Here is a 25,734-nt window from a genome sequence, read left to right on the forward strand (position 1 = left end):
ATGGAATTAATAATTGATCATGCCCAAGTGAGGAAGCCTTCATAAAATCCTAGTAGTGGGGGTTCAGAGAGCTGTCAGGTTGGTGAACACATCCACACCAGGAGGGTGATATACCCCAACTCAATGGGAACAGAAGCTCTTATGCTTGCCTATGTATGTATCTGGCTATTTATCTGTATCCTTTACCATATACTTTTAATAAATTGGTAGGTGTTAATCCCAGAGTTCTGTGAGTTCTAACACATTAATTGAACCCAAGGAGGGGGTTATGGGAATTTCTAATTTGTAGCCAAGTGCACAGAAGTTGTGGATAATCTGAGGATGTACTACTTATGATTGACATCTGAAAGGGGGTAGTCTTGTGAGACTGAACCCTTAATCTGTGGGATCTGATGTTATCTCCAGGTGGATAGTGTTAGAATTAAATTGAATCATATTCATTAGATGAGTACTTATGCCTTTCTTCATCTTGTACTTTCTAAAAACAAAATTATTTAAGGCTATTAAATAGAGTTAAATTGTAGGACACCTGGCTGGTGTTGCAGAGAATTGCTGCAACACATATCTGGTGTCTGAAGTGTTGTGCTAGTAGTATAATGAAAGGAAATGTGTAGGAAAGAAGACATAGGAGGGAAAACTAAGGTTTTTCAAATACAGCTATACATTTATTTTCATTAGGACAATTTTCATTTACCCTGTTGGTACGATATATTTTCCTTTTTGTTGGTTTTCAGATAGTAATTCTCTATTTTTCTCTATGATACGTCCATCTATTCTTTCACTTTTTTTTAAAGTTTATTTTGAGAGAGAGAGAGAGAGTGTGACCAGGGGAGGGGCAGAGAGAGAAAAATCCCAAGCAGCTCTGTGCTGATGGCACAGAGGCCCACGCAGGGCTTGATCCCATGAGCTGTGAGATCATGATCTGAGCCAAAATCAAGAGTCAGATGCACAACCAACTGAGCCCCCCAGGCGTCCCTATTCTTTCATTCTTAATTTGTAAATGTATGAGATTATTGGCTTATGATTAGAGGATGTTTTCAAAACTTTTCCTCTGTTGGCCATATATATGATCAATATCTGTAAACATTTCATAGACATATGAAAATAAATGTAAATTGTTTGAGAGAATAATTCAACTGTGGTGTTCCTCTGTGTCCTTACTGTGTCTAATTTTGCCCATGCCATATACACCCTTATTAACAGAATTCCAATTTTGTTGGAGATAGCAAAGTGCAAGTCAAAAAACTTAAGCTTCCTAGACTACCAAGCTGATAGGGGTAGCTTTCAGATTAAGTTCTGGTGAATGGCAGGCATATTGGTGAAAGTTGCTGAGGATTCTGGGAATGTTCCATTTTTTTTTCTTTTATTTGCCAATTTGGTAAGCCTGATTTGCCCTTCCCCTTTGCCCCCCCCCCCCGCCTTTTTTTTTTTTGGTCCGGAATGTATATAACTTTTTTTTTTTTTAAGTTTAAATACTACTAGACCAGTGAAAATCAAAAGAGGAAATTGAAGAATTATCTGTCAAACTGTCAAGTATCCGTGTGGTCAAATAGGACAGTAAGCCAAACTGAAAGTAATAACGAAGGCTTTATTCACTTCCTGTGCTACTGTAGGCAAAAAGCAAAGAAAAATGGTAGCTCCTCAATGTTCCATTTTTCATTGCAGAATGGCACCACGCATGGGTCAGTCAGATGATAGGCATTGGTCTTACTGAAGAGCTGAATAAAACACTCCTACCATTTTATGGACTTGGAACTTGACAGAAGGAAAGGGGTAACGGCTAGGAGTAAAATACTACTGAGGTCAGAGGGGAAAAATATCTTAGTCAAGGTCCTGTCATAAGGAAGTCTTCGTGGAGTGTCCACTGTATGGAGGCCTCCGAATGGAGGCAGGTGGGCTAGGAATGATAAATTACATATCAGCATTGTTGACTCAGGGTTGGAATGACAGTCTGAGTCCTTGATTGCAACCCCCTCCAGAGACTGCAATACACTAACCATGTACCTAGTCTGTTGTGAAGAGGGCAGTTTTCCCCTGTGAGGCCAGCTTGGTAAAATCTGTGTCCTTGTGTTGTTGAACCTGAAGGATCAGGTTTTGGCCTGGAACCAGACTCCTGTGCAATTTAATGTTAAAAGGAGTAACAGGCATAAAGAAGGATGTATATAATGCCACAACAAATTGAAGTTATAAAATCTTAGAAATTTATAAACCCGGGGGTGCCTGGGTAGCTCAGTCAGTTAAGCATCCGACTTCGGCTCACGGTTCGTGGGTTCAAGCCCTGTGTCGGGTTCTATGCTGACAGCTCAGAGCCTGGAACCTGCTTCAGATTCTGTGTCTCTTCATTCTGCTCCTGCCCCTGCTCACACACTCTCTCTCTCTCAAAAATAAACATAAAAATACTTTTTTAAAAATTTAGAAACCTGATTTTTTAAAATGTACCTATAGGAGATAGCATCACAACAGTAACATTTAGAAAAAGCATTGAATTATAACAGATTTTATATATATATATATATATATATATATGTATATATATACACACACACACACACATACACACTTGTGTGTACCTGTGAGTTCACATAATAGCTGTCTGATATAAATTATTTCAGTTGCGTTTCATTTGTGTTGCTAAGAAAGAAGAGCATCTGAGACAAAATTTGCAAAACTCAGAGGCTGGTTTTGGTTAGGTGTTTTTTAAGAGTACTAATTCCTTGTTGTCATGCTTTCTATCTCTTATATTGTGGTCAAGATGTTTTTTTTTTTTTTTTTAAGTAATCTCCGTGCCCAGTGTGGGGCTTGAATTCATGACCCCAAGATCAAGAGTCACATGCTTTAGTGACTGAGCTAGCCAGGCACCCCAAGACAGTGTTTGTTCGTACATTTAATAGTTAGATTTACCCACACATTTATGTTTTCTAGTGCTTTTCCTTGCATTTTTCTTTCATCTGAAGAATTCTCTATTAGTATTACTTTTGGTGCAGATTTGCTAAAATTAGTTTTTTATGAAAGAATATTTGTCTTCATTTTGAAGGATATTTTCACTCAGTATAGAATCCTATGTTGGTAGATTTTTGTTTCACTTTACTAAGTCAATAGTGAATATTTCAGTCCTTTGTCTTCTAGATTCCATCATTTCCATTGGAAAGTCAGTCAACTAGTCTTGTTGCTCCTTAGAGGTGTAATGGTCTTTGTTGTCTGACGAAGATTTCGGTTCTCTGACTTCTAAGATTTTCTCTTTATCTTTCAACAGTTTTACACTGCTCTTAAAACAGAAGGTGACATTGGGTTGGAACTTTGTGATCAAGGAGGAAAGCAGTAAAATATGAGGTAAAAGTTAATGGTACAGATCATGTAGGGATTTTCAGGATATGGTAAAGACTTTGGGTTTTATTGAATGCTGTGGAGATCTAAGGAATGTTCTAATCAGAAGAGTGACCCATGATCTAAGTTTTAAAAGGATAAATTTGAGTTGCATTGGAAATAAATGTCAGGAAGACCTGTTAGTACATTACTATAATAATGTAGATGAAGGATGACGGTGGCTTGGACTAAGTAGTATAAGATTATTTTTTAAAATCATAAATGAGCAATGAAATATACTCTTAGCATCTGTTAAAATTTTTTTTTCTTTTTTCATCTGTTAATGTGGTGAATGATATTTCCTAACATTAAACTACTCTTGCATCCTTGGGATAAAATAAATCTGTTAGTATATTTTTAACCTTTATAAATTCAGTGCTAGTATTTTAGAAAATTTGTAATTTGTTGCATTTATCTTCATGAGTGGGTTTGGAAGAGTAATTTTGTTCCCATATCGTCCTTTTCTGGTGTGGTATATATAGAGAGTACGCTGTGAGACTGGCTTTATAAGAGCAGTTAGGGGGTTTTCTTAATTTCTGAAGTTTCAAGGGACTTATTTGTAGGAGATTTGTAAAACATTCTGGACTTGGTATATCTTTTATGGGTAGATTTTCAACTCAAAATTGATTTAATGATGTGTTTTCCTCAATTGTGTTAGAGGCTGGTCTATCTTTTTCTACTTGGAGACAGAGGTTTTGATTTTGTTGATTATTTCATTTGCTATTAATTTCTCCTCTTATTTTCTTTTGTTCTAATTTCTTTAAGTTTATTTTGCTGCTGTCTTTCTACTTCTTTACTAGGATGATTAGGTCATTTAAGTTTCTAATCTTCATTTTCAATACAGGCATCAAAGCATTTAAATTTCTAAAATAGCACTCCAGTTGCACGTAACCAAGTCTTTATAGGCAGCTTTCATTTATTAAAAGATTGCTGAACACTTATGTGCATTCTTGTACATTGCAGGAAGAAAAATAGATCCAAAAGGGATCTTTAAGAGGTGCATTTGCAATTTAAGATAAAATATAAAAAATATTTTAAACATATATAACAGGTTTATATTATCATTCCAATTAGAAGTACATTCTAATTTTTAACATGCCTAGACATTTCTAAAAATTAATTTTTTCAATTCAAGTATATGGGTGTAAGAAATTCTCTTGGGCTATCTTCATAGGTTACTTCTAGTCACATTGCACTGTTTGAAAATCTGTATGATGGTCTTTGGTGTTTATTGAGATTTGCTGTGGTTTACTGATAATTATTATTATAAACACCCCATGTATACTTAGGTTTTACCTAACAGTTGAGTGATAGTTTATTTACATAAACTATCAGATCTGCCTTTTAAAATTCTATTCTTTTATATACTTAGCTGCTTACTACCAGTTATCACTGTTACCTTGGGCCCAAATTTCTCTTTGTACTGTCACTTGCTTTATATATTTCTTATTGTTTCAGAATTTTTTATTCCTGGTGAATTGCTCTATTTGTCATTATTGAAGCTCACTTGTATCTCAATATTTATTTTTTTACCTTAAAGTCAATTTGATTTATAGTTTCATTTGATTGGCATTTTCTTATTCCATCAATTTAAACTATTACATTGTTACTAAGAAGTGTAAAAACCACATAGTTTTTAAACTGGCCAAGTTTACTGTAACTAGTGACATTTGGATTTCTGTTATTTTGTGTGATTTGTTTTTTGCTTCTCTTTGCCTTCAGTGGGGTTCATTTTATTAACTACAAATTGCTGCCTTCCTACTTATTTACTTTTAATTTAACCTAATCCTTTTTATCTCTAAAACCAGTACACCAGTCCTTTCAGGTTTACACTGCTTTACCACCACAGTGAACTTAAATAGGAAACCAAATGTAGTCATTTGCCAATGCTGCTGGACACAACTGGTTCAGACTGCCTTCTGGCATTTGCAGGTTCTGTGAACCATCTTGAACATTTTTTTTTTTTACATTTAAAAAGGGAGAATTGTAAAGGATAAAAATGAGAGGTACTTACAATCAACAGACATTCCTTCTTCACCTCTGGAAGGCTAAGTCTTTTCTGTTTAATTACTAGTGACTTTGGTTTTACCAAAAAAACCCAAACCAAAAAACAAAACTCCAAAACAAAACAAACCTAAATCCTATCCAGTTCTTCCCAAATTCAGGATAAGATGAATAGGAACGAATGCCGATTGTTAAGCCTTCTAGACTTAACAAGTATTTATTTGCATTGAAGCTTAGTTTATAAAGTGTTTGAAATATAAATATTTTTCTGGACAGAGGGTCCATTAGCCTTTGAATGCTTTTAAGTTGTTCTATCCCTAGAAGATTAAGCACCAAATACTCTAGACCAGGGGACCTCAATCATTTTCTTACCCTAACACCCTAAACGACTTGACACATTTTCGTCAGGAATAGCAATTCTCAAACAGAGGAGCTTTATGAGACTCACTGGGGTATAGAGCTCCTCTATGCCTACTGAAAATTTCTAAGGTCATCATATTGACTTATTCCTGTTTTCTCTTCCAGTATAAAGCTAAATTATTCTGACAACACATCCAATATTAACAAACTATTTGTTTACAAAATCAATAAATAGCATCTGAAGGTTTGAAAAATTTGCTCATTTAAAGACCCTCCCTTAAGTAAATTTTTTTAAATGTCTCTAATGACTTGTCCACAAACCACCATCAAGTCAGTTAAGTTCAATATGTGACAATTAAACCTCAGGTGTGCAAAACACATAGTTCAAGGAACAAGTAGGTATAGACTTATTATAATTACATGACTTGACAAGGTGCACTGTCATCCAAAAATGAATTGCATTTATTATCAATTGCTATTTGTTCACTAGTATGAAGATGCCAATTTACATACACAGAAAGTATTTTATATACTTTGATCCTGCCATATGTAACATTACTATGGATGTTTGTGAACCAAAATTGTATGCCAAATTTATATTCCTAGAATGTTATCAGTGTAACATCACAAACCATTCTCATGTCAGCTTGTTGAAGCTGAGGGTCTATTACATGCAAAAATCAGTTGATTATTTTTATAGACACATCACACTTGGTTATGATTTTCTGCATTGCACTGGTTACTCTTTGTATTGAAAACAAACTTGGAAATTACGAAATGTAGTTTTCTTAAAAACAAAATTATTAGCTAATAGGAACTAAACCACCAGAAATTCTTTTACACTAATGACTAGAGTCAGAGTCACAATAGAAATTATTTTAATAATGGTTGAAGAAAAGAAAAAATGACTTGGATGCCATATTAGAACTAAAACAATTTGATAATTTCATTAAAAAACTGCTTTATATACTGTAGAATTAAACAATGGCTTCATCTTACCAAGTATAAAAGGTAACCACTTTTAATGTGAGTCTGCTTCCAAGACATTAAGCCATAAAATTTTATTTCAGGGAAAATAATACAACACTTTAAAGCATTTCCTAGATTTCCCTACCTTCTAATGACATTTTAACACCTTCTTCTGGATGGGTCCATATGATTTCAAGAGCATTTTGACTCAAGGTCTTAGAAGCACAAAATTTAGGAAATTCTAAAAACAAAACAAAACAGGAAGATGCACAGAACATGTATGTAATTCAGAAAGAACAAACAATGGAAGGTGGCTAACCCTTTAACGATTTTGAATTTCTGACCCTTATTTTGTCACACTGGTATCTGTATTAAAAATAAGGAATGTTGGGTTTCTTCATATATGATAATTCACAAAACTGATCTCTTTTGGTCCAGAACTACTTAAAAGTATTCTAAGGCCAAAATACGAAAACTCTAGAAGCCATTATTAAATTTTAGAGATACTACATGAGGAAACTTCAACACGGCTTTTCAGGTATGAATTTATGAGAGTCAAAAAATTCTTCACAGTAATAAGATTTGGTGTTTAGAAGGCAACAAAGGCAATAAAATTAGCTATCAAAGGGATAGGATAGCTGTGAAACTATTTAAAAATACACAAAATGAAAGACCTAAAAAATCATCTAAAATAAACCAAAATGTGCTGGAGAAAAATAGGATTATACAAGAACCTAGAATTGGATGAGAGAATAAATGGATCAAGATGCACCAGAAAGATCATTTCCATTTATAGTTTATACACTATAAAAATAAAACATACTGAATTTCCCTTATCTCTGTACAGGATGGGTCATTTTTAGGTAACTATATACTTCCTTAATAATCATCCTATAACTTAGGACAGTAAAAGATTCCAAAGCAAAGATTATACTATTAATTTTTGTTATGGTTATGGATTTTGACCTGCTTGACAGACTGAATAAAATGCTCATCATTCAATTAGCTTTTTTGATTTGAAAGTTCCGAGTCCTTTAATAATGTGTTTTAATAGATGTGCTTTTTCTTTTAATACTTACTCTAACAATATGCTAGAGGTAGCCTTAGGGATCTGGAAGATGAAAGAGCCATTACCACCTAACAGGTACTGACCACTGTGCCACAGAGGTTAAGTTTTCTTCTTCTAGGCAGCTTCAGTTTAACGTTCTAAGAATTCCAGGTGCCTTTTTATTTAAAGTGTGAAGCAAATACCCTTGAATTCAGCAAGAAAAAAACTTAGACATCTGGCTGTAGTATAAACCCAAAGCTGGTTTTTTTTTAGGAAACACAGGAGTATATGGAAGAACATAAATTTTATTAGTACATTTAAAATTAGATGAGGAAGCAAAATAGCTGAAGTTTTTTGTTTTGGTTAAGAGTTTTGGTCTTTGCATTAATTTCTGTTACTTTTTTATTGAAAGAAAAGATTATGTGCTCCCTGGGAACTTTTAAAATGGTAAGACCTTAACAAAAAAGGAAATTTCAAACCTGCTTTTCTTTTTTGATCATCAAAATTCTGTCTTCTGAAATTGATGGCTTTAAAAGATTAGTTTGCTAAATGGTAGTTATGAAAGATTGTAGAGTAAGAGCATAATATTAGAATCACACTTTAAGCACACTACCAATGACATTTGAAGTCATCAGTGGCTAACTTTAATCAGTGCCATCAGATTTTAAATATTGATACAATCAGTAATGCTTATCATTAATTTTATAGAATCAGATATCACAGGCCAAATTCTACTTAAAACTTCCTAAGTCTAATCACAAAATAACATTTAATTTAGAATTGAAGTTTTCTGGTTGTAAAATTCTAAAAGGTGAGAAAGGTTAAGTTATATTTGTCTTGTCATTTAAGAACCACTTCTATGATATTTAAGATCAATGCCAAGGTTTCAACTGTTAACTACCAAATATCACCTGTTAAAAACAAAACAAAATCCTAATGAGAATGTTTATAGGCTTATTACAACTCAAATTCATGAATACAGAGGAATGGTTCTATTTTGGCTCAAACTGAAGTCAGCTAATTTGATCACTGTATTTGAATGCTCATTGTCTTTAAGTATTGATAATTTTTCAAAACAGTTCAAGATGTCCTAATTTGGATAAAATGTTTTCATACTTATTATATAAAAATTGAGCCCCAAGTTCATTAATATAGCTATCTAGGAAGTAATCATAAATATACTGAAAATTGGCCAAGAAACTCTAAGAAATCTTTATTTCTTCTTAGGAAAAATCTAATTAGTTACACTCTTTTAAACTGAGATTATTATCTGTTTATTCCAAAAGCCCAGTTCTTTGGTGTACTGTTTCTAGTTGTTTTAAACTTAAGAATTCTGTATACTGCTAAAGGAATTAAAGCATCACAAACTTTGTGTTAAATAACTTTGTTATTTAAGCAATCTTTGTTTTTATAATCACAGTATGATTGGCCATCAGGAGGTGGATTTGGAAACCAAGTGATTTATACTTTTTCATAGAGTAAAAGTGTATTTTAATCATCCTATTTTTCTACATACTTAGTTCATATTTGATTATAGGAAAACATTCTAATTTTCTATGTCTTTTCTAAAATAACTTCTAAAATAGTGGCTTTTTATTTTGAAAAAAAATTTTTTTGTCTAGTACTGCATATATTTCCATGCAGATTAAACTGAGCCATACCTTCTACCCCAAACTGTTAAGGAGAACATATTTTTCTTTATATTCAGTAAACAACTACATCATAAGGTTAAACAGCTTTTGAAAATATCATTTAAGTTGGATGAGTAGGAAAGCATACATCTTATCTTTGGATGTATTTAACTTATCAAGTGAAGTGTTCTATAAATGTAAGAAATAGAATGCTATAGATCTAAAACACAGAACTACATAAACCGATTTAAGAAGGAAGGGAAGATGTCAGATATATTAGTTCAGATGCAGAAAGGGTTATTTACACATTTGTTCACAAGTTTTGGAGTTACATAGCTCCTAACGAAGTGGGTGGAGATTTTCTTGTTAACTCAAGAAAAAGCTACGAACTCCCTAATGTGTGCTGTTGAAATACTCCTTCATAACTTTGATGCTCTTCCTGAAATGAACCTATATATTCAACCTATAAATGAAAACCAACTGATGCTTTAAAAAGAAAGTATTTAATTACTAGTGGATATAATTAGTTCACTTTAAGAGTATTAAGACAAGGAGAAGTTTGAAGACTAGAAGACATTAAAAATATATTGGGTCTATATGATTTTTTTAATGCAAAAAAGGGACATCTCCCTCAAAAAGGATGAATAAAAATCCCTGCAAAATGCACTGCTCCATATGCTCCCCTTTCAGTGCAGACTACATTGTAGAAACAAAATCTCTCTTAAGAGAACTATTTGTGAGAAATAATGACTATCCCTAAAGATATTAAACTCTCAATTTTTACTATGTAAGAAAGTCATTATTAATTCATCTTAATATAAAGGTTTTAGCTTTGGGAAAAAGTGAGCCTTTCAAAATTTTAACTTAGGTTATTAATCTAGTTGATTGGCATGAAACACAAGTGCCATGCATGGTCTATGCCTCTCGTAGGTCTGAAAAGTCATTTCAGACTGTTCCCATACTTAAATGGTTTCAAGCCTCTGGACAGAACTGAACAACGTGAACAAGTCTGGTGATGAAGCACTGATTAAGTCTTAAAATATCATAATTTCACAGTCCCTTGTCCCATATAATATATATAAGAAGCACCAAAACCGGAGCCAAGATCTGAACAGGTAATGTAACAGCAGGAACTATAATTTAATCACATCATATCATATTACACTTATGTAACATTCTATGCCTGTTGATATGTGTAACATAGTTAAGTTTATTACAAGCATTATTTCCTAAGACTTACGGTATAAGTACTTCTTTTCAAGTATTACCGCTTATTTAAGTGTTTATTTCTTAACATTATGTAAATCAGTGATAAATGTATATAATGCAGTACATTGTGCCATTTCTCCCAACCCTGTGTTCAGATATTAAAGTCAATTAAGAAAAACAAAACAACTATTAAAACTGAAACAAGGCTATCAACATCACACATGAACATCTGAGTCGGTCAATAGCATTTGCCCCTTAACATGAAGGTATTTTCATCATAAATGCCTCATCTTTAGGCTAGTATTATGTTAGCAGCAGCTGGTCTTCAGGACAAATAGATCAGAAGTTTCAAGTGAAAATGACACTGAATTACTCTTGAGGAAACATCAATCCACATTACTAATAAAAGATGCAAACTGCTGGTGTCACCTTAACATAAAAATTGTGTGTTTTCCCTTTCAACATGTGATTTAGTTCATTTATGTGATGACAACACTTTGGAGTTCTCATGGCACACCAATAAGATTATCTGTTTTAATATTTAAATTATAACTACAATAACTAGAAAAAAGTCAGTGCCTCGGTGGCTTTAAACCACATCAATTTCAATGTTTTTCAAAATGATGATGCAATTAAATCTATGCTTCTGCAATAGTGCAAAACAGTATCCTCTCCTAAATACAGGAGCTGAGGTTTATCCAAGTAGAAGCTTTAAATAAGGTAGATTGTTGCCAACTATATATCAGTCTCGCATATTTGATATAACATATATTAGGAAAGCTTAAACTGACTTATAAATCTATTCTCAGCTAAAGCTTCACATAAGCAGCAATGGAAATGAACAGAAGTGCACTCAATATAAAACACTTTTCAAAACTACTCCAAAAAACAAATGACAAAACGTGGTTAAGAACTGAACGTATGTTGTGTGTACCACATGTAAAAGGAAGAATGGACCTTGGTGATTGCTTGCACTGTCTGAATTATGTGAAGGTAAAATTAAGACTTAGTCCACTTCCATCTCTCCAGAAGATTTAGGATGCTGGGAGCTGTCTTTTGTCATATCTGGTTTAGTTTCAGTCCCACTCTGTCCATCCGTTGGTCCATTGTGTTCACTGTTAGCTTTTGTTTTGTCTTCAGCAACCTCTACTTTTGGTTTGGGCTTGTAAATGATGGGGTTACAAAAATTATCCAGTTCCTAAAGACATAAAGAAAAGTGATTATATTAAAATTACTACAGAGAAAGTTACTATTAACGTTCTAAATTCCACATTAATGTGACATTCCTGAATTTATGTTAGCTCAGATAACCAAGTTTCTTCAAATATGTCAATGAAGCATTTACTTCTGGGTTAGTGCATGTTAGTGCTGACAGAGAACTCTTCAATCTTTAATAATAATACTCTTTGTATATAATCTCCCTAAAAACTGATTCTTCATAATTTAAATATAGTTTACTTAGGAAGAAATAATTTTTAATTTATTCCTTTAAATTATGCCTGATGCTCTGAGAATTCTGTCAAATAACACCTATTTCATAAACTGATATTTACACAAAAACAGCTTTAATAAGTGGAATTATAGGACTATGTTGAAGGAAAATAAGTCATGAATGTAAATGCAACTTAACAATTTAAAATAAATACAATGTATTTTCTCTGCCCTTATTTCTTTTTAACACAGAAATAAAAGACCATTAAAATCTTTCAAGACCAGTGTCACAGAGATTGGGAGAGGGAAGGAAAGACAGGGACTAACATCTTGGGGGAATGTTTTGTTTTGTAAACGTTTATTTATTATTGAGAGACAGAGAGAGACAGAGCATGAGCATGGGAGGAGCAGAGAGAGGGGGAGATACAGAATCCGAAGCAGGCTCCAGGCTCTGAGCTGTCAGCACAGAGCCCAACGTGGGGCCCAAACTCACAAACTGTGAGATCATGACATGAGCCCAAGTTGGACGCTTAACTGACTGAGCCATCCAGGCACCCCACTGGGGGAATGTTGTAGTGGCAAACTGCTCTTATCACACTCTATATTTCATCTGATTAGGAGTAAATTATTATAGCTTTGTTGCAAAACTTTCTCAAAAGGAAAACACTTAGATTTGAATAAAAAAAAAACAAACCTGAAAACACACTGAATAAAAAAAAAAATCAACCAGAATTTCATCTTCTACAGAGTAACATTAACATTTTGGGGAGCATCCTTCTAGATACATGTCCACGCACACACATATATACAAACCTACAAATCTATGAACGTGCTAATTTATATAGCGAGGTAACTTTTCACTCAGTACGTTGTACTCATCTTTATATCTAAATATAAAATCTTTATATCTAAATCTTTATATCTAAAAGATATACGTTGTACTCATCTTCATATCTAAAATCATGTAATGGTTGCAAAGTGTTGTACAGATGCTTCCATTTATCTAGTTTCTTACAGGTATTTGTGTCTTTCAACTTTTTGCTAATTTACCAGGAAGGTTATCTTCCTATACTTGTGTAATGATCGATTTAGGATGAATTCCTAGAATTATGATTTCTGGGTTAAAGGTACGTATACTTCCTTTAAATTTCTACACATATACTGATACAAAAAGAATGAAACAAATTCAACCAAGCTGCTCAGGGAAAACATCCGTTTTTTCACACCCTTGACAACTTGTGACAAAGATTATGAATGTAAACAAAGAACCATGACCAGTGAAAAGAAAAGATGGGTAAAGGAGAGTTAGTAGGATGAGTTATGTTTTCTTTTGTCAATTGCTTCTCTGACGTCTTTACTCATTTTTCTATTTAAATGCTAGTTTTATTGTAAAGTTCATCTCAATATTTTTCACGGTGTTTTCTATGATAATCTTCGATATTTTCACTAGTAATGTTTTTTAGGCTGAAAAGTTTATCTCAGAAATAAGATTTTACCATAGAATTTTACAGATTTCAAATGATGTCAAAAACCTACACTGCAAAGTTTTATAATGGAGATTTAGAAGTCTCATGCAGTCTAGAAAAGTCTGACATATATAACAGTAAGAAGTTGTCACATTGCTTTATTTCACTGTGTAGTAAACTTAAAATTTAAAAACACAGCCTCATGTGACTAAATCAAGGAACAGAGATGTCCCACCTAGAAATCTTTTTTTTTTTTTTTTTTTGCAAAATTAAAATTTAGCCTTAAATTTGTTTTTCTAAGTTCTTTTGCAAGCTGATTATTGCTTAAAGTATGGCTCCCAATAAAAGCGTTTAATGGCTTGGGGTGCCTGAGTGGCTCAGTCGGTTGAGCGTCTGACTCTTGATTTTGGCTCAGGTCATCATCCCAGGGATGTGGGATCGAGGCCCACACTGGGCTCTGTGCTAAGTGTGGAACCCGCTTAAGATTGTTTCTCTTTCTCTCTCCTTCTGCCCCTCTCCCCTGCTTGTGGGTGCTCTCTAAAATAAGAAAAAAAATGTTTAATGGCTTGAACCCATTAAAAAGAAAGTTTCATAGTTACTTACCTTTGACTTTGCAACTATTTCAGAGACTTTCACCACAGGATCTTGAGTGAGACTTAGTTTGTTCTGTGCATTCATCTTACTGTTCAGCCAATTCATGGCTTCACTGATATATTTTTCAACTTTTTCCACTTCAGCTGGATCTAAATGATCATATCTTTCATCCTATTAAAAAAAAGCCTTTTACTTAATAGAAAATATTTCCATAAGCAACAATAATTTCCGCTTAAAAGATTTAGACTCTTATTGAACGTATACCTCCCACATACCCATGTGAAGAAGCCACATACAAATTACACAAAACTGAAGAGACTGGGAGAAAGAAAAAAATCAATGTGGGTTTTTAAAAGGAAAGTCTTTCTGAAGAAGTCAGGTTTTTTTCAAAAAATGACTAGTGCAGAATATTCAAGGGAAAAGTACTTAAGAAAGAAGCTGCATGGAATTCAGTTGTTATGGAATAAAGAGAAGTAGGGGAATAAAGGCATAGTGCAAGCTAGACAGAAAATTCTCAGTATATAACAGAACAGCAGTTCTTGATAAAGAGAAGTACATAATAAAATTTTGTCTGAAAAACACAACTACAGCTACCACATACAGAAAGTAATCTAAGAAGTCAGGGTTTAGGATGGTAATCACGAGAAAGAAATGGCAATGCAACAGAAAGAGGATCTCCTGATGGATTATAGATGGGACATAGAAAATAAAGAGAAAGGGAATTAAAGAGTACTCCAAAGCCAAAGACCTGGGAGAATGGTGATGTTGTGTTTTACAACTATAAAGCTTCATCACGTATTCTTCTTCTGCTTGTAGAAGACCCAATTTCTGGGTCCCCACATTTTTCTGAATTCCCTTCTACTTCATGGATCACATCTTATGTTCCTTCCCATTCATCCCTTCACATGCATGTTTTAAAAAGATATCTAGCCTGAGCCTCTTCCCTGAATTCCCAACTCTATATCCAACTTCCAACCTGAATTTCCATTTATAAAGAATGAAACGACCACCTGTGTTTCAAAATCCTGATTACACCCCCACCTACTACTCCCAGTTTTCCCCATCTCAGTAAATGGCAACTTCATCCTTCCAGGCCATATCCTTGGAGTCATTTTTGACTCCTCTGTCACATTTACATAAAATCTATCACCAAATCTTACAATGTGCAAACATCTGACTACTACTTTCCCCCTTCAATATGCAAGATTCAAGCCTCTATCATTCCTTGTGTTATTCTAATAATGTCTAAATGAGTGTTTCTACATCCTTTAAAAAATGAATCATATCATGTTACTTGTATGTTCAAAAACCTCCAATGGGGGGCACCTGGGTGGCTTAGTTGGTTGAATGTTCAAATTTGGCTCAGGTCATGATCTGATGGTTCATGAATTTGAAGGCTCTGCATCAGGCTCTCTGCTGTCAGCACAGAGCCCGCTTTGGATCCTCTGTACCCTTTTCTCTTTGCCCCTCCCTTCTTCATGCTTTCTCTTTCAAAAATGAATAAACGTTACAAAAAAAAAAAAAAAAAAAAAAAAAAAAAACCTCCAATCAATGGTTTCATATCTCAAAGCCAAACTTTTAGGATAACCTACTAGGCACTAGGTTCTAATCCCTAGGTTCTAATCCCATTCCCATTGTTTTAAGCCACACTGGCCTCTTTGCTGTTCCTTCAACACATTTTCCCCTTGAGGTTTTGTAACTTGCTCTCCCTTTTTCTACAACTTTTCCCTTACAGTTATCTTACACCTTGAGCCCTCCCTTCCTTCAGTTCTCTCCTAACAGTATATCATCTTATTAGTCTGCCCTTCTCACAAATCTCCTCCACCTTTGGTGGTTCCTTACTTTTTCAATAGTCCTTTATCCCTATCTACTTAAAAAAATTTTTTTATTCATTTTTGAGAGAGAGTGTGAGCAGAGAGAGACAGAGAGAGAGAGAGACTCACACAGAATTTAAAGTACACTCCAGGCCGTCAGCTGTCAGCACTGAGCCTGATGCGGGCTCAAACTCACAGACTGCAAGATCATAACCTGAGCTGAAGTCGGACATTTAACTGACTGAGCCATCCAGGTGCCCCCGTATCTGACTCCTTTGAAGTAACTTATTTACTGTTCACCTTTCCCTATCAAAGCATATTAGAAACAGGTTCAGTGTTTTGTTTGATGCTTGTAGTTCCAGCATCTTGAACTGAAGACAGCACATAAAAATTCAAAATCCCTGAATGTCGGTGAAGTCTCGTCTTGCTTTGGTATCTTAAACCTGCATACTCAAGACTGCTAAAGCCTGGGGAACATGGGGCCATGTATTGTTATGTGGATGTCCAATGCCATATTTGAAATATTCTTGGTGTTTTTATTTGTCTGCTTCCGTCTTACCTTTCCATTATCCTTCTATTCTTTGTACGTGTATGGACATTTTGGACACTGACAGCGGTGGACACATTCGCAATCAGTGCCTGGATTCTTCTTTCTGGTTGGCTGGATTGTAATCTTATGTTACAAAATTTACAAATCTATTTTGTAAAGCAAGCAACCTCTTTTTACACGTTGTGTAGTACAAAGTAGCATAGGTGATAGGAGTTTGTATGTTAACTTCAGACTGTTCAAGTTTTAATCCTAAATGCATCATTTACTACCAGTGTAATCCTTGACAAATTGCTTAAGCACTGCAGTCTTCTTATGATATATCCTTGTGAGATTAAGATAATCCATGAAAAGTGTTTAAAATTCACTGTTTGGTAAACATAAGTTATTAAGATTACCTGCCTGAATCTGGTGCTACCCTCTCCTGTTTACTGATGCAGTTTTAACTCCCATGATAAAAACTGGGGAAATTATAGTGAATATTTATTCAAAGTAAGGGCGAGCAAACTTGTCCTGCAGGCCAAAACTAACCTGTTACTTGCCGTTTTTTTTCCCCTGGGTTTTTAAATAAAGTTATTTTGAAACACAGCCATAACCATTCATTTACGTACTGTATATGGATGCTTTTGCACTTCAATGGCAGATCTGAACTGTTAGCCTGTAAAACCTAATATATTCACTATTTGTTCATTTAAAATAAATCCTGCTAACCTCGAGTTTAGAGGAAAAAATGGTAAGCCTAATTTTGTCATATCTTACTATTATATAAATGATATTTCCTTTTGGATGTAACTAAATATTTGAAGCTTAAAAACAGTCGGCAGGTTAAGGGTATATAGATTTGGGTGTGCATCTAAAAGAATAAAGGGTACAGGAGATCACAAATGTCTCACAGACTGGAAGACAGAGAGCAACCAAAAGCAAAAGAACAAAATAAAGTCTAGCACTGTCCAGTCTGCAAGAGGCCTATAATAAAAAAAGTTCCAAGAAAAATTCTCTTTCACTGTATCAATAATGAAATCTCTAAGAAGAAAATGATAGATTTAGTCACTGGATTGAAGTGTGGGTTTTAGGTAATTTAAAGAGATTAAAGCAGCATAACTGCACTGTATTTTAAATATATTAGTACCCTTTACAGTAATTTTCTAATAAAAAGATAGGGGTGCCTGGGTAGCTCAGTTGGTTGAGCATCTGACTCTTGGTTTCGGCTCAGGTCATGATCTCTTGGTTCATGGGATTGAGCCCCACACAGGGCTCTGCACTGACAGTGTGGAGCCTGCTTGGGATTTCCTCTCCCTCTCTCCCCACTCTCTCTCTCTCAAAATAAACAAATGTTAAAAAAAATAGTAAGTTTAGAGTACAGGGTCTCCGGAATTTGGCAGTAACGACTGCTACAGCTTCGTGGCTGAGAACTTATTACCCCATCCTACCATGTACTATAAAACACATGCCATCAGCAGCAGCTTGCCCTGTGACTTTAATACCTTGTTTCTGTATGCTTCTATCACTTTCATGACAAGTTGAATCTTTTTTCCCAAGTCGTTTAAAGCTTTTGGTCTCTCTTCATGTTCCATGTACCTCATCTGAATAGGCTGGCCATATTTCTATTAAGAAAAATTTTTGAAAGAAAAATTATTAACCGAAAATGACTTTTAACAGAAGACAAGTTTTATTGGACCCTTACATGATGATGAATAGGAAAGAAAGCTGGCCAGATCAAAACATGCCTTCTCTATTTCCCTTACATGAAAATAAACTCCAGTGATTATTTCCTTATGCAATCCTACAGGGATGCCTAATGATTTATGTCTTTCATTTATTAAGATTACCACTTCTTGATTCCTGTCAAATCCAAAGGCAACACTTTTAATTCCTTCAAAGTTGTGTTGAAAATTTCCAAACCTATTAGCCATAAAGACATTATCGCATGCAGAATTTATCTGACACAGGTCGCAAATACTTCTATTATAACTCTGTAAGCAACATGATTACTAGTATTTCCAGATATTCAATATTATCTTTTGAATATTATTTATGTTTGTTAATTAGATGGAAATCCTGGATCTGGAAGTATAGCACTTAAAAAAACAAAACCAAAAAACAAACCTTTGGCCCCTTGCCCCAAATGCCCGGAATGTTAAAACAGCCTCCGGAATTTTGAGGAAGGGGATGCATTAGAAGAATGAATACCTATTTTCTTGTAGATAGTTTATGTACTTAAAAAAAAAAATCAGCTTATTTTAGAATAATTTTAGATTTTCAGAGAAGTTACAAAGGAAATAATAGAGCATCAAGTACTTCTCACTGCTTTCCTCTAATGTTAACATCTTACATATCTTGTATTACCACAGTATATACAGTTGTCAAAACTAAGAGACCAACACTGGTACATTACCATTAACTGAACTCCAGACTTTAAGTGGATTTCATAATTTTCTGTTCCAGGACAACATATTGCATTTAGTCTATTTACACCATACATTTTACTGTAAATGTTTCTGAAAAAGGACCAAGTACTGCCAACTTTTAAAAGCCACCCCCCCCCCCAAATACTAAGGCCTGTGAAAACTTGTACAACATTCATTTCTATGGTTACTTATATATTTGGGGTGAAATAATCCTTTTTGAGAGCTGCTGGGCTTTTTAGTTATTTCTACTGACTTCAGCTGCCTGGCTGTTCCTACTACCCAAAATACATAACATTCTTTTAGGGAGATGGGGAGTAACACCACCACCAAGCTAAAATGTGATAAAGCCTAGTTTTGCTATAAGATCAGCTTTCCTGGTTGCTAATTATTCTGTTTGAAAGTAGTTTACTGGCATGAAGACAGTTATAACTTTTGCAAGATACTTGCTTTTGCTTTTAAGTAACTTCTCTTATACTCTGCTCACCCAATCCTAAAGGGCTGCCTTTTCCCATATCCTAGGAACCCTATCAATATCATCTATGTATTTCTCTTGCTACTCAGAATGGCTCAGGAACCAGCAGCATCAGAACCTCTTAAAAGCTTGTTAGCAATGCAGTATCATGGGCCCACCACCTCATATGTACCAAATCATAGTCTGCACTTCAATAAAAGCCCATGGCAATTCATGTGAACATTAAAGTACTGCTATGATGCACACTAAGAAGAAAAGACAAATTCCTGTAATCCTTGTAATCTGAATTTAAAAGTATTTTTTTCAGGGTAGGGTAGGCAAGCAGAAAGAAAGGAGTAATAGTGATAGTTTCTTAAAATCATACCATTGACCTAGAAAAAGGAGACATGGTTGCCACATCTCCGTATTTCTTTGTGAAAGAAACTGGAATTTCTTCACTGGCCAGGTGTCCACATCAGTTGCAATGTGAAAATACAAAAGGGCAGCGTATACTCCTCAAAATCACGGCACAGTGAAGGGGGGAGAAGCAGAGAAAGGGTGCATCCTCCAATGGATAAGAAGGGATCAGGTTCACAAATCACTTCTTAATAACATTTCAGAAAAAAATGCCTAATGTAAAAGTGGTCACATTCCAGCCATCTGCTACATATTTATATCTGAGTGTCTGAATAAATATGATTATACATTATTTAATTTCAGTTATCATATAGCATTACTGACCTCTAAAATTGCTTTTAAGATTAGAGACCATTTCTTCTTACACATACCTTAGTATTTTCTAATGTATTTATTAAAAATAGACAATGTGCTTTTACACCACAATTTTTAGGAAAACAATGTTCTATTCAAAATTAACACGGACTTTAAAAAATTTACCTTTAGTTCTTGAAGCTTATCCACATAAATTTGTTTGGGTTGGTCCTCTCCTTCTTCATAAAGCCAATTTTCTGTATCTTCCAATATTGTAGACAGTTTATTCAAGTCCTAGTTGTACATTGAAGAGACACTGACTGAAAATGCTCTCCTTAGAAGTTATCAAAGGACAGACTATTTCTCAAGTATAAAAGATTAAATTTCAGATTTCTCTGGCTTTTTATTCATTAACATGTTTTTCACCATACTTCTGCAATTAGGAGACATAACTAAGAATCATTCCTAAATGTGGCTCAAGGGGATTGACAACAGTAACACATTTGGTATGTTTGTTTACATAATTCGTATTAACACTGTCAAACAAATAGTTCTAATAAAAAATTATGTAATTTAGACTTACTTCTTGAGTGATGAATTTTTCATAGACTGTGCCCAGCTTGTCTCTAAAATCATATACATATTCTTCAACAGCATTCTTAGCATCATTTCTTTCTTTCTCTAATTTATCTTGCATTATCATCTTCCCCTATTCAAAATGTTCAGATTAGCTATTAAGAATATGCACAAGAGTCATCAGGGAAATGCATATCAAAACCACAATAAGAGGGGGCGCCTGGGTGGCGCAGTCGGTTAAGCGTCCGACTTCAGCCAGGTCACGATCTCGCGGTCCGTGAGTTCGAGCCCCGCGTCAGGCTCTGGGCTGATGGCTCAGAGCCTGGAGCCTGCTTCCGATTCTGTGACTCCCTCTCTCTCTGCCCCTCCCCCCTTCATGCTCTGTCTCTCTCTGTCCCAAAAATAAATAAACGTTGAAAAAAAAAAAAATTAAAAAAAAAAAAAAACACAATAAGATCATCACCTTACATCAATCAAAATGGCTAGAATCAAAAAGACAAGAAATAACAAGTGTGGAGAAAAAGGAACCCTTGTGCAGTGTGGGTGGGAATGTAAATTGGTGTAATCACTGTGCGAACCAGTATGGAGATTCCTCAAAAAATTAAAAATAGAACTATATGATTCAATAATTCCATTATTGGGTATTTAGCTAAAGAAAACAAATACATGAGTTTATTGTAGCATTATTTACAATAACCAAGATAGAAACAACCCAAGTATCCATTGATAGATGAATGGATAAATAAGATGTAAGATGTGGGGTGTGTGTGTGTGTGTGTGTAATGGAGTATTACTCAGCAATAAACAGTATGAAATCTTGCCATGTGCAACAACATAAATGGACCTAGAGTGTATTATACTAAACAAGTCAAATACCGTATGATTTCACTTACATGTGGAATCTAAAAAACAAAACAAATGAATAAAGAGCAGAAACAGACCCATGAATAGAACTACCTGATGGCTGCCAGAGGGGAGAGAAGTGGGGAGATGGGCAAAATCAGTGAAAGGGAATAGAGATACATGCTTCAAGTTATGGAATGAGTAAGTCACGGGGATAAAAGGTACAACACAGAATATAGTCAATGGCATAGTAATAGTGTATAGTGACAGGTGATGGCTACACTTGTGATGAGGATACCATGATGTATAGACTGATTTAATCACTATGCTGTACGCCTGAACCTAAAGTAGCACTGTGTATCAACTAGACTTCAATTAAAAAAAAAAAATGCATTAGGGAAATGCAAACCAAAACCCCTTTACACCTACTGGAATGATTATAAATCAAAGACATGGGTAGTGTTGGTGAGGATGTGAAGAATTTTAAACCCTTGTACACTGCTGTTGGGAAACTAAAATGCTGCAGTTGTTTTGTAAAAGTGTGGTGGTTCCTCAAGAAGCTAAATAAAGAATTACAATATGACACAGCAATTTCACTCCTAGGTATATAACCAAAGGAATTGAAAACAGGAACTCAAAACAGTTATTTTTATGCCAGTGTTCACTGCAGCATTATTCACAAGAGCCCAAAAGGTGGAAACAACTCAGCTGTCGACTAACAGATGAATGGATAAATGAAATATATATATATATAAATAATAAAAAATATTCTATTATAAGAAGGAATAAAGTTCTAATTCATGTTACAACATGGATGAACTGTGAAAACATGCTAAGTGCACTAAACAGACACAAAAGGAAATATTGTATGATTACATTCATAGGAGTTTTCTAGAATAGGCAAGGTCACAGAGACAGACTGGGGGATGAGGAATAGGGAAGAATAGTGAGTTATTAATGATTACAGACACACTGGGGTTATGAAAAAGTTTTGGAAATAGACAGTGGTGATGGTTACACGAAATTATGAATGTAATTAATGCCACTGAATTGTTGTGCACTTAGTCGAAATGGCATATTTTATCAGTTTAAAAGATTAGTAATGTGTAATATACCAAGTCACTGAATTGTACACTTTAAATGAATGAATTGTATGGTATATGAATTATATCTCAATAAAGCTATCTTAGGGGTGCCTGGGTGGCTCAGTTGGTTGAGCGTCCATCCGACTTTGGCTCAGGTCATGATCTCAGGATGAGTTCGAGCCCTGCATTGGGCTCTGTGCTGACAGCTCAGAGCCTGGAGCCTGTTTCAGATTCTGTGTCTCCCTCTCTGCCCTTCCAGAGCTCATGCTCTGTCTCTGTCAAAAATACATACACATAAAAAAAATAAAGCTATTTTAAAAACCAGATATAGTCTATGTCATGGTACATACTAGGGTTCAATTCCTTGGCTCCCCATTTATGAGCTTTGAGATCACAGGAAGGTCACTGAACCTCTCTAAGTCTCAGTTTTCTTGCCTTAAAACACAGAATACTTCTATCTATCTCTTAGGGCTGTTAATAAGATTGACATAATTCACATGAAATTTTAGTATAGTGCCTAGCATATAACTCATGCTAAATAAATGTTAGCTCTGGGAGGGGATACAGTATAGTGGTTGCGATGCTGAGCTTTGGAGACAGACTACTCAGATCCAATCCAAAGGTTACTCTCTGGCCACTAAATCTGGTGATTTAGTATACCTGTTCCTGTTTCCTCATCTGTAAAACACAGATCTCTAACAGTACTTCTACCTCATAGGTTTGTTGTGAGGATTAATTAAGATATCAAAGTGTTTTAAACAGTTGGCAAACATGATTGTTTTAATTAAAGCAAATAAATAATCTGAGGATTGTAATACTTGAACAAAATTTTCATTTCAACAGAAACACAGTATTTTAAACAGAAGACTACAGTGCACTGACACTTGGAATTTAAAATAAACATTTAAAAACTTAAGAAAAGTTTATACATTCTTATACTTAAGAATATTTATACACAGAATTTGCCATAGCTGCACTTGCCTACAATTTATTACTTTGGGAAGATAAGTCTCAAAACTGAATTACCCATGGTTTCCAGGAATGTTTGCTTCACAGAAAATTCAGCCTTTAATAGTTAATGAATAGACAGTATGGGTAGGTACTAAAAAGAGCAAGCACTGTAAAGTCAAAATATCTCAAAGAAATTCCTAGAATAATGTGCAGCAAATGGGAGAATATGATGCACTTCAAAGAAAACTCACCTTCTTTAACGCCAGCCAAGCCTATAGAAATTAGGGACTAGTACTTAAATAAAAGTTTTAAACATAAAATTACTACTTATACAATTGCTAGTCAAGAAACAAAACCCTATTCCTCAAAAGACTATAAAAATTAAACACACAGACATGTAAAGAAAATTTCAAGAATGACAACAGATCTTAAAACGTATTAAATGAAGTCAGAAAACATTTTGAATAGAGCCTTGACTTTTAAGAACAATACATTAGAAGAGGGGGGCTACGAATACTTCCCATATGATGTCTGCTGGGTGTTACTGTTACACAGTAAAAGCAGGTAAGAATCATTAGTACTGTTTATAGTGAAGACAACACATTTTTCACATAACTATGATGAAAGCTCCACTGTACATAATATACAGCTCAATATTTTGTCCAAAATAAAGGAGTTCAACGATTTAATAATTCTTTATGAGTTATGGACTAGTTCTAGGGGGGCCTGGGCGGCTCAGACAGTTGGGCGACTGACTTTACTTAGGTCATGATGTCACAAATTGAATTCGAGCCCCATGTCAGGCTCTGTGCTGATAGCTCTGAGACTGGAGCCTGCTGCGGATTCTGTGTCTCCCTCTCTCTCTGCCCCTCTCCCACTCACGTTCTGTCTCTCTCCTTCAAAAATAAACATTAAAAAAAAAAAATTATGGATTAGTTCCCCAAATGGGGGGGGGGGGGGGGAATAATCACTGACCTCTACAAAGATTTTAGAATATACTACCACTTATTTCAACATCAACTCAGATTTATATACCTCATTTTCAATGTAGCTGTTGAGAAGATCTTGGCCCAATTGTCTACACAGGCTACTCTGAATAGGCAGATCAATACTCTTGACTTTTCCTTTTTTAATGGTCTGGTTTAATCGGTCTTGTTTGTCTGAGGAAGCTGACTGCAAAAAAAAAAAAAAAAGTAAGAGAAGTATAAATTTCTAAAACTAGCTTAAAAATAGATTTAAAAAGTGATTTCACATAAAACAGAAATGTAAAACCAAACAAAACTATTACCCTTCTACTAAAGACTACTTTAATACAGATAGTATTTTATACTGTGTACACTAAATCTTTCTACATAAAAAATACCGGGATGGAAATGCAAATTAAAATCATGAGATGCCACTTCATACCTACTAGGGATGACTGTAATGAAAAAACAACAAAAAGAAAACAAGAGTTGGTGAGGATGTGGAGAAATTGGAACCCTCATATATTGCTGACATGACTGTAACATGTTGAAACATTCTGGAAAACTGTTGGGCAGTTCCTAGGTGATGAAAATGCTGAGAAAATGATTGTGATAACAGTTGTAAAACTGTGAGCATATTGAAAACCACTTACTTGTACACTTGAATGGATGGATTGTATGGTATGTAAACTATATCTCAAGCTATTAAGCAATTAAAGCAAAAAAAAAAAATCAAGTAAATCATGTTTTCACTCATGTGGGATCTCAGAAACTTAAAAGAAGAGCATGGGGGAAGGGAAGGGGAAAAAAATAGTTTCAAACAGAGAGGGAGGCAAACCATAAGAGACTCTTAAATACAGAGAACAAACTGACGGTTGAAGGCGGTTGGGGGGGTGGGGAAAATGGGTGATGTGCATTGAGGAGGGCACTTGTTGGGATGAGCACTGGGTGTTGTATGTAAACGATGAATCATGGGAATCTACTCCTGAAGCACAGAGCACACTGTATACACTGTATGTTAGTTAACTTGACAATAAATATTTTAAAAAATCAAGTAAAATAAAAAAATCTAGAAAAATGGGTTTCAGTTTGTATATTGCTTGAGAGCCCAGGAATTAAAATGGAATCTTTATAACCTCTGGAAAAAAATCTATACAATTAACCAACACAGATTAAATTCTTAGTTTAGAAAAATCCGTTGAAGATGATATTTAGAGCACATTCATCTGTGTGACTGGGTCATGGTCTCCCTTTTATCAGCAATGACTGTCTCGTAAAATTATGACTCTCAATAAAAAAGTTACCCTT

The 25,734-nt window shown here is 34.7% G+C and overlaps 1 protein-coding gene and 1 long non-coding RNA gene across 6 annotated transcripts in view; one reads left to right on the forward strand and one right to left on the reverse strand.

Annotated features, from left to right (window-relative positions):
* Positions 1 to 25,734, forward strand: part of LOC147581769 (uncharacterized) — a 70,216-nt gene that overhangs the window by 37,888 nt on the left and 6,594 nt on the right. The gene's annotated exons all lie outside the window — the stretch shown is intronic.
* HSPA4L (heat shock protein family A (Hsp70) member 4 like) overlaps positions 6,589 to 25,734 on the reverse strand; it is a 56,664-nt gene continuing 37,518 nt past the window's right edge. For all 3 annotated transcript variants that reach the window (XM_086704251.1, XM_086704252.1, XM_025921340.2), the window contains exons 15-20: positions 24,497 to 24,634; positions 20,590 to 20,715; positions 20,193 to 20,300; positions 17,921 to 18,040; positions 14,085 to 14,246; positions 6,589 to 11,782 (exon numbers count right to left, since the gene is read on the reverse strand). In XM_086704251.1, coding sequence (XP_086560377.1) covers positions 11,591 to 11,782; positions 14,085 to 14,246; positions 17,921 to 18,040; positions 20,193 to 20,300; positions 20,590 to 20,715; positions 24,497 to 24,634 — 846 coding nt within the window. In that variant the 3' untranslated portion in view covers positions 6,589 to 11,590. The remainder of the gene's footprint in view (positions 11,783 to 14,084; positions 14,247 to 17,920; positions 18,041 to 20,192; positions 20,301 to 20,589; positions 20,716 to 24,496; positions 24,635 to 25,734) is intronic.

Source organism: Puma concolor, chromosome B1, assembly GCF_028749965.1.
Source record: "Puma concolor isolate L17-30 chromosome B1, mPumCon1.1.hap2, whole genome shotgun sequence".
In the NCBI taxonomy this organism is placed as follows: domain Eukaryota; kingdom Metazoa; phylum Chordata; class Mammalia; order Carnivora; family Felidae; genus Puma; species Puma concolor.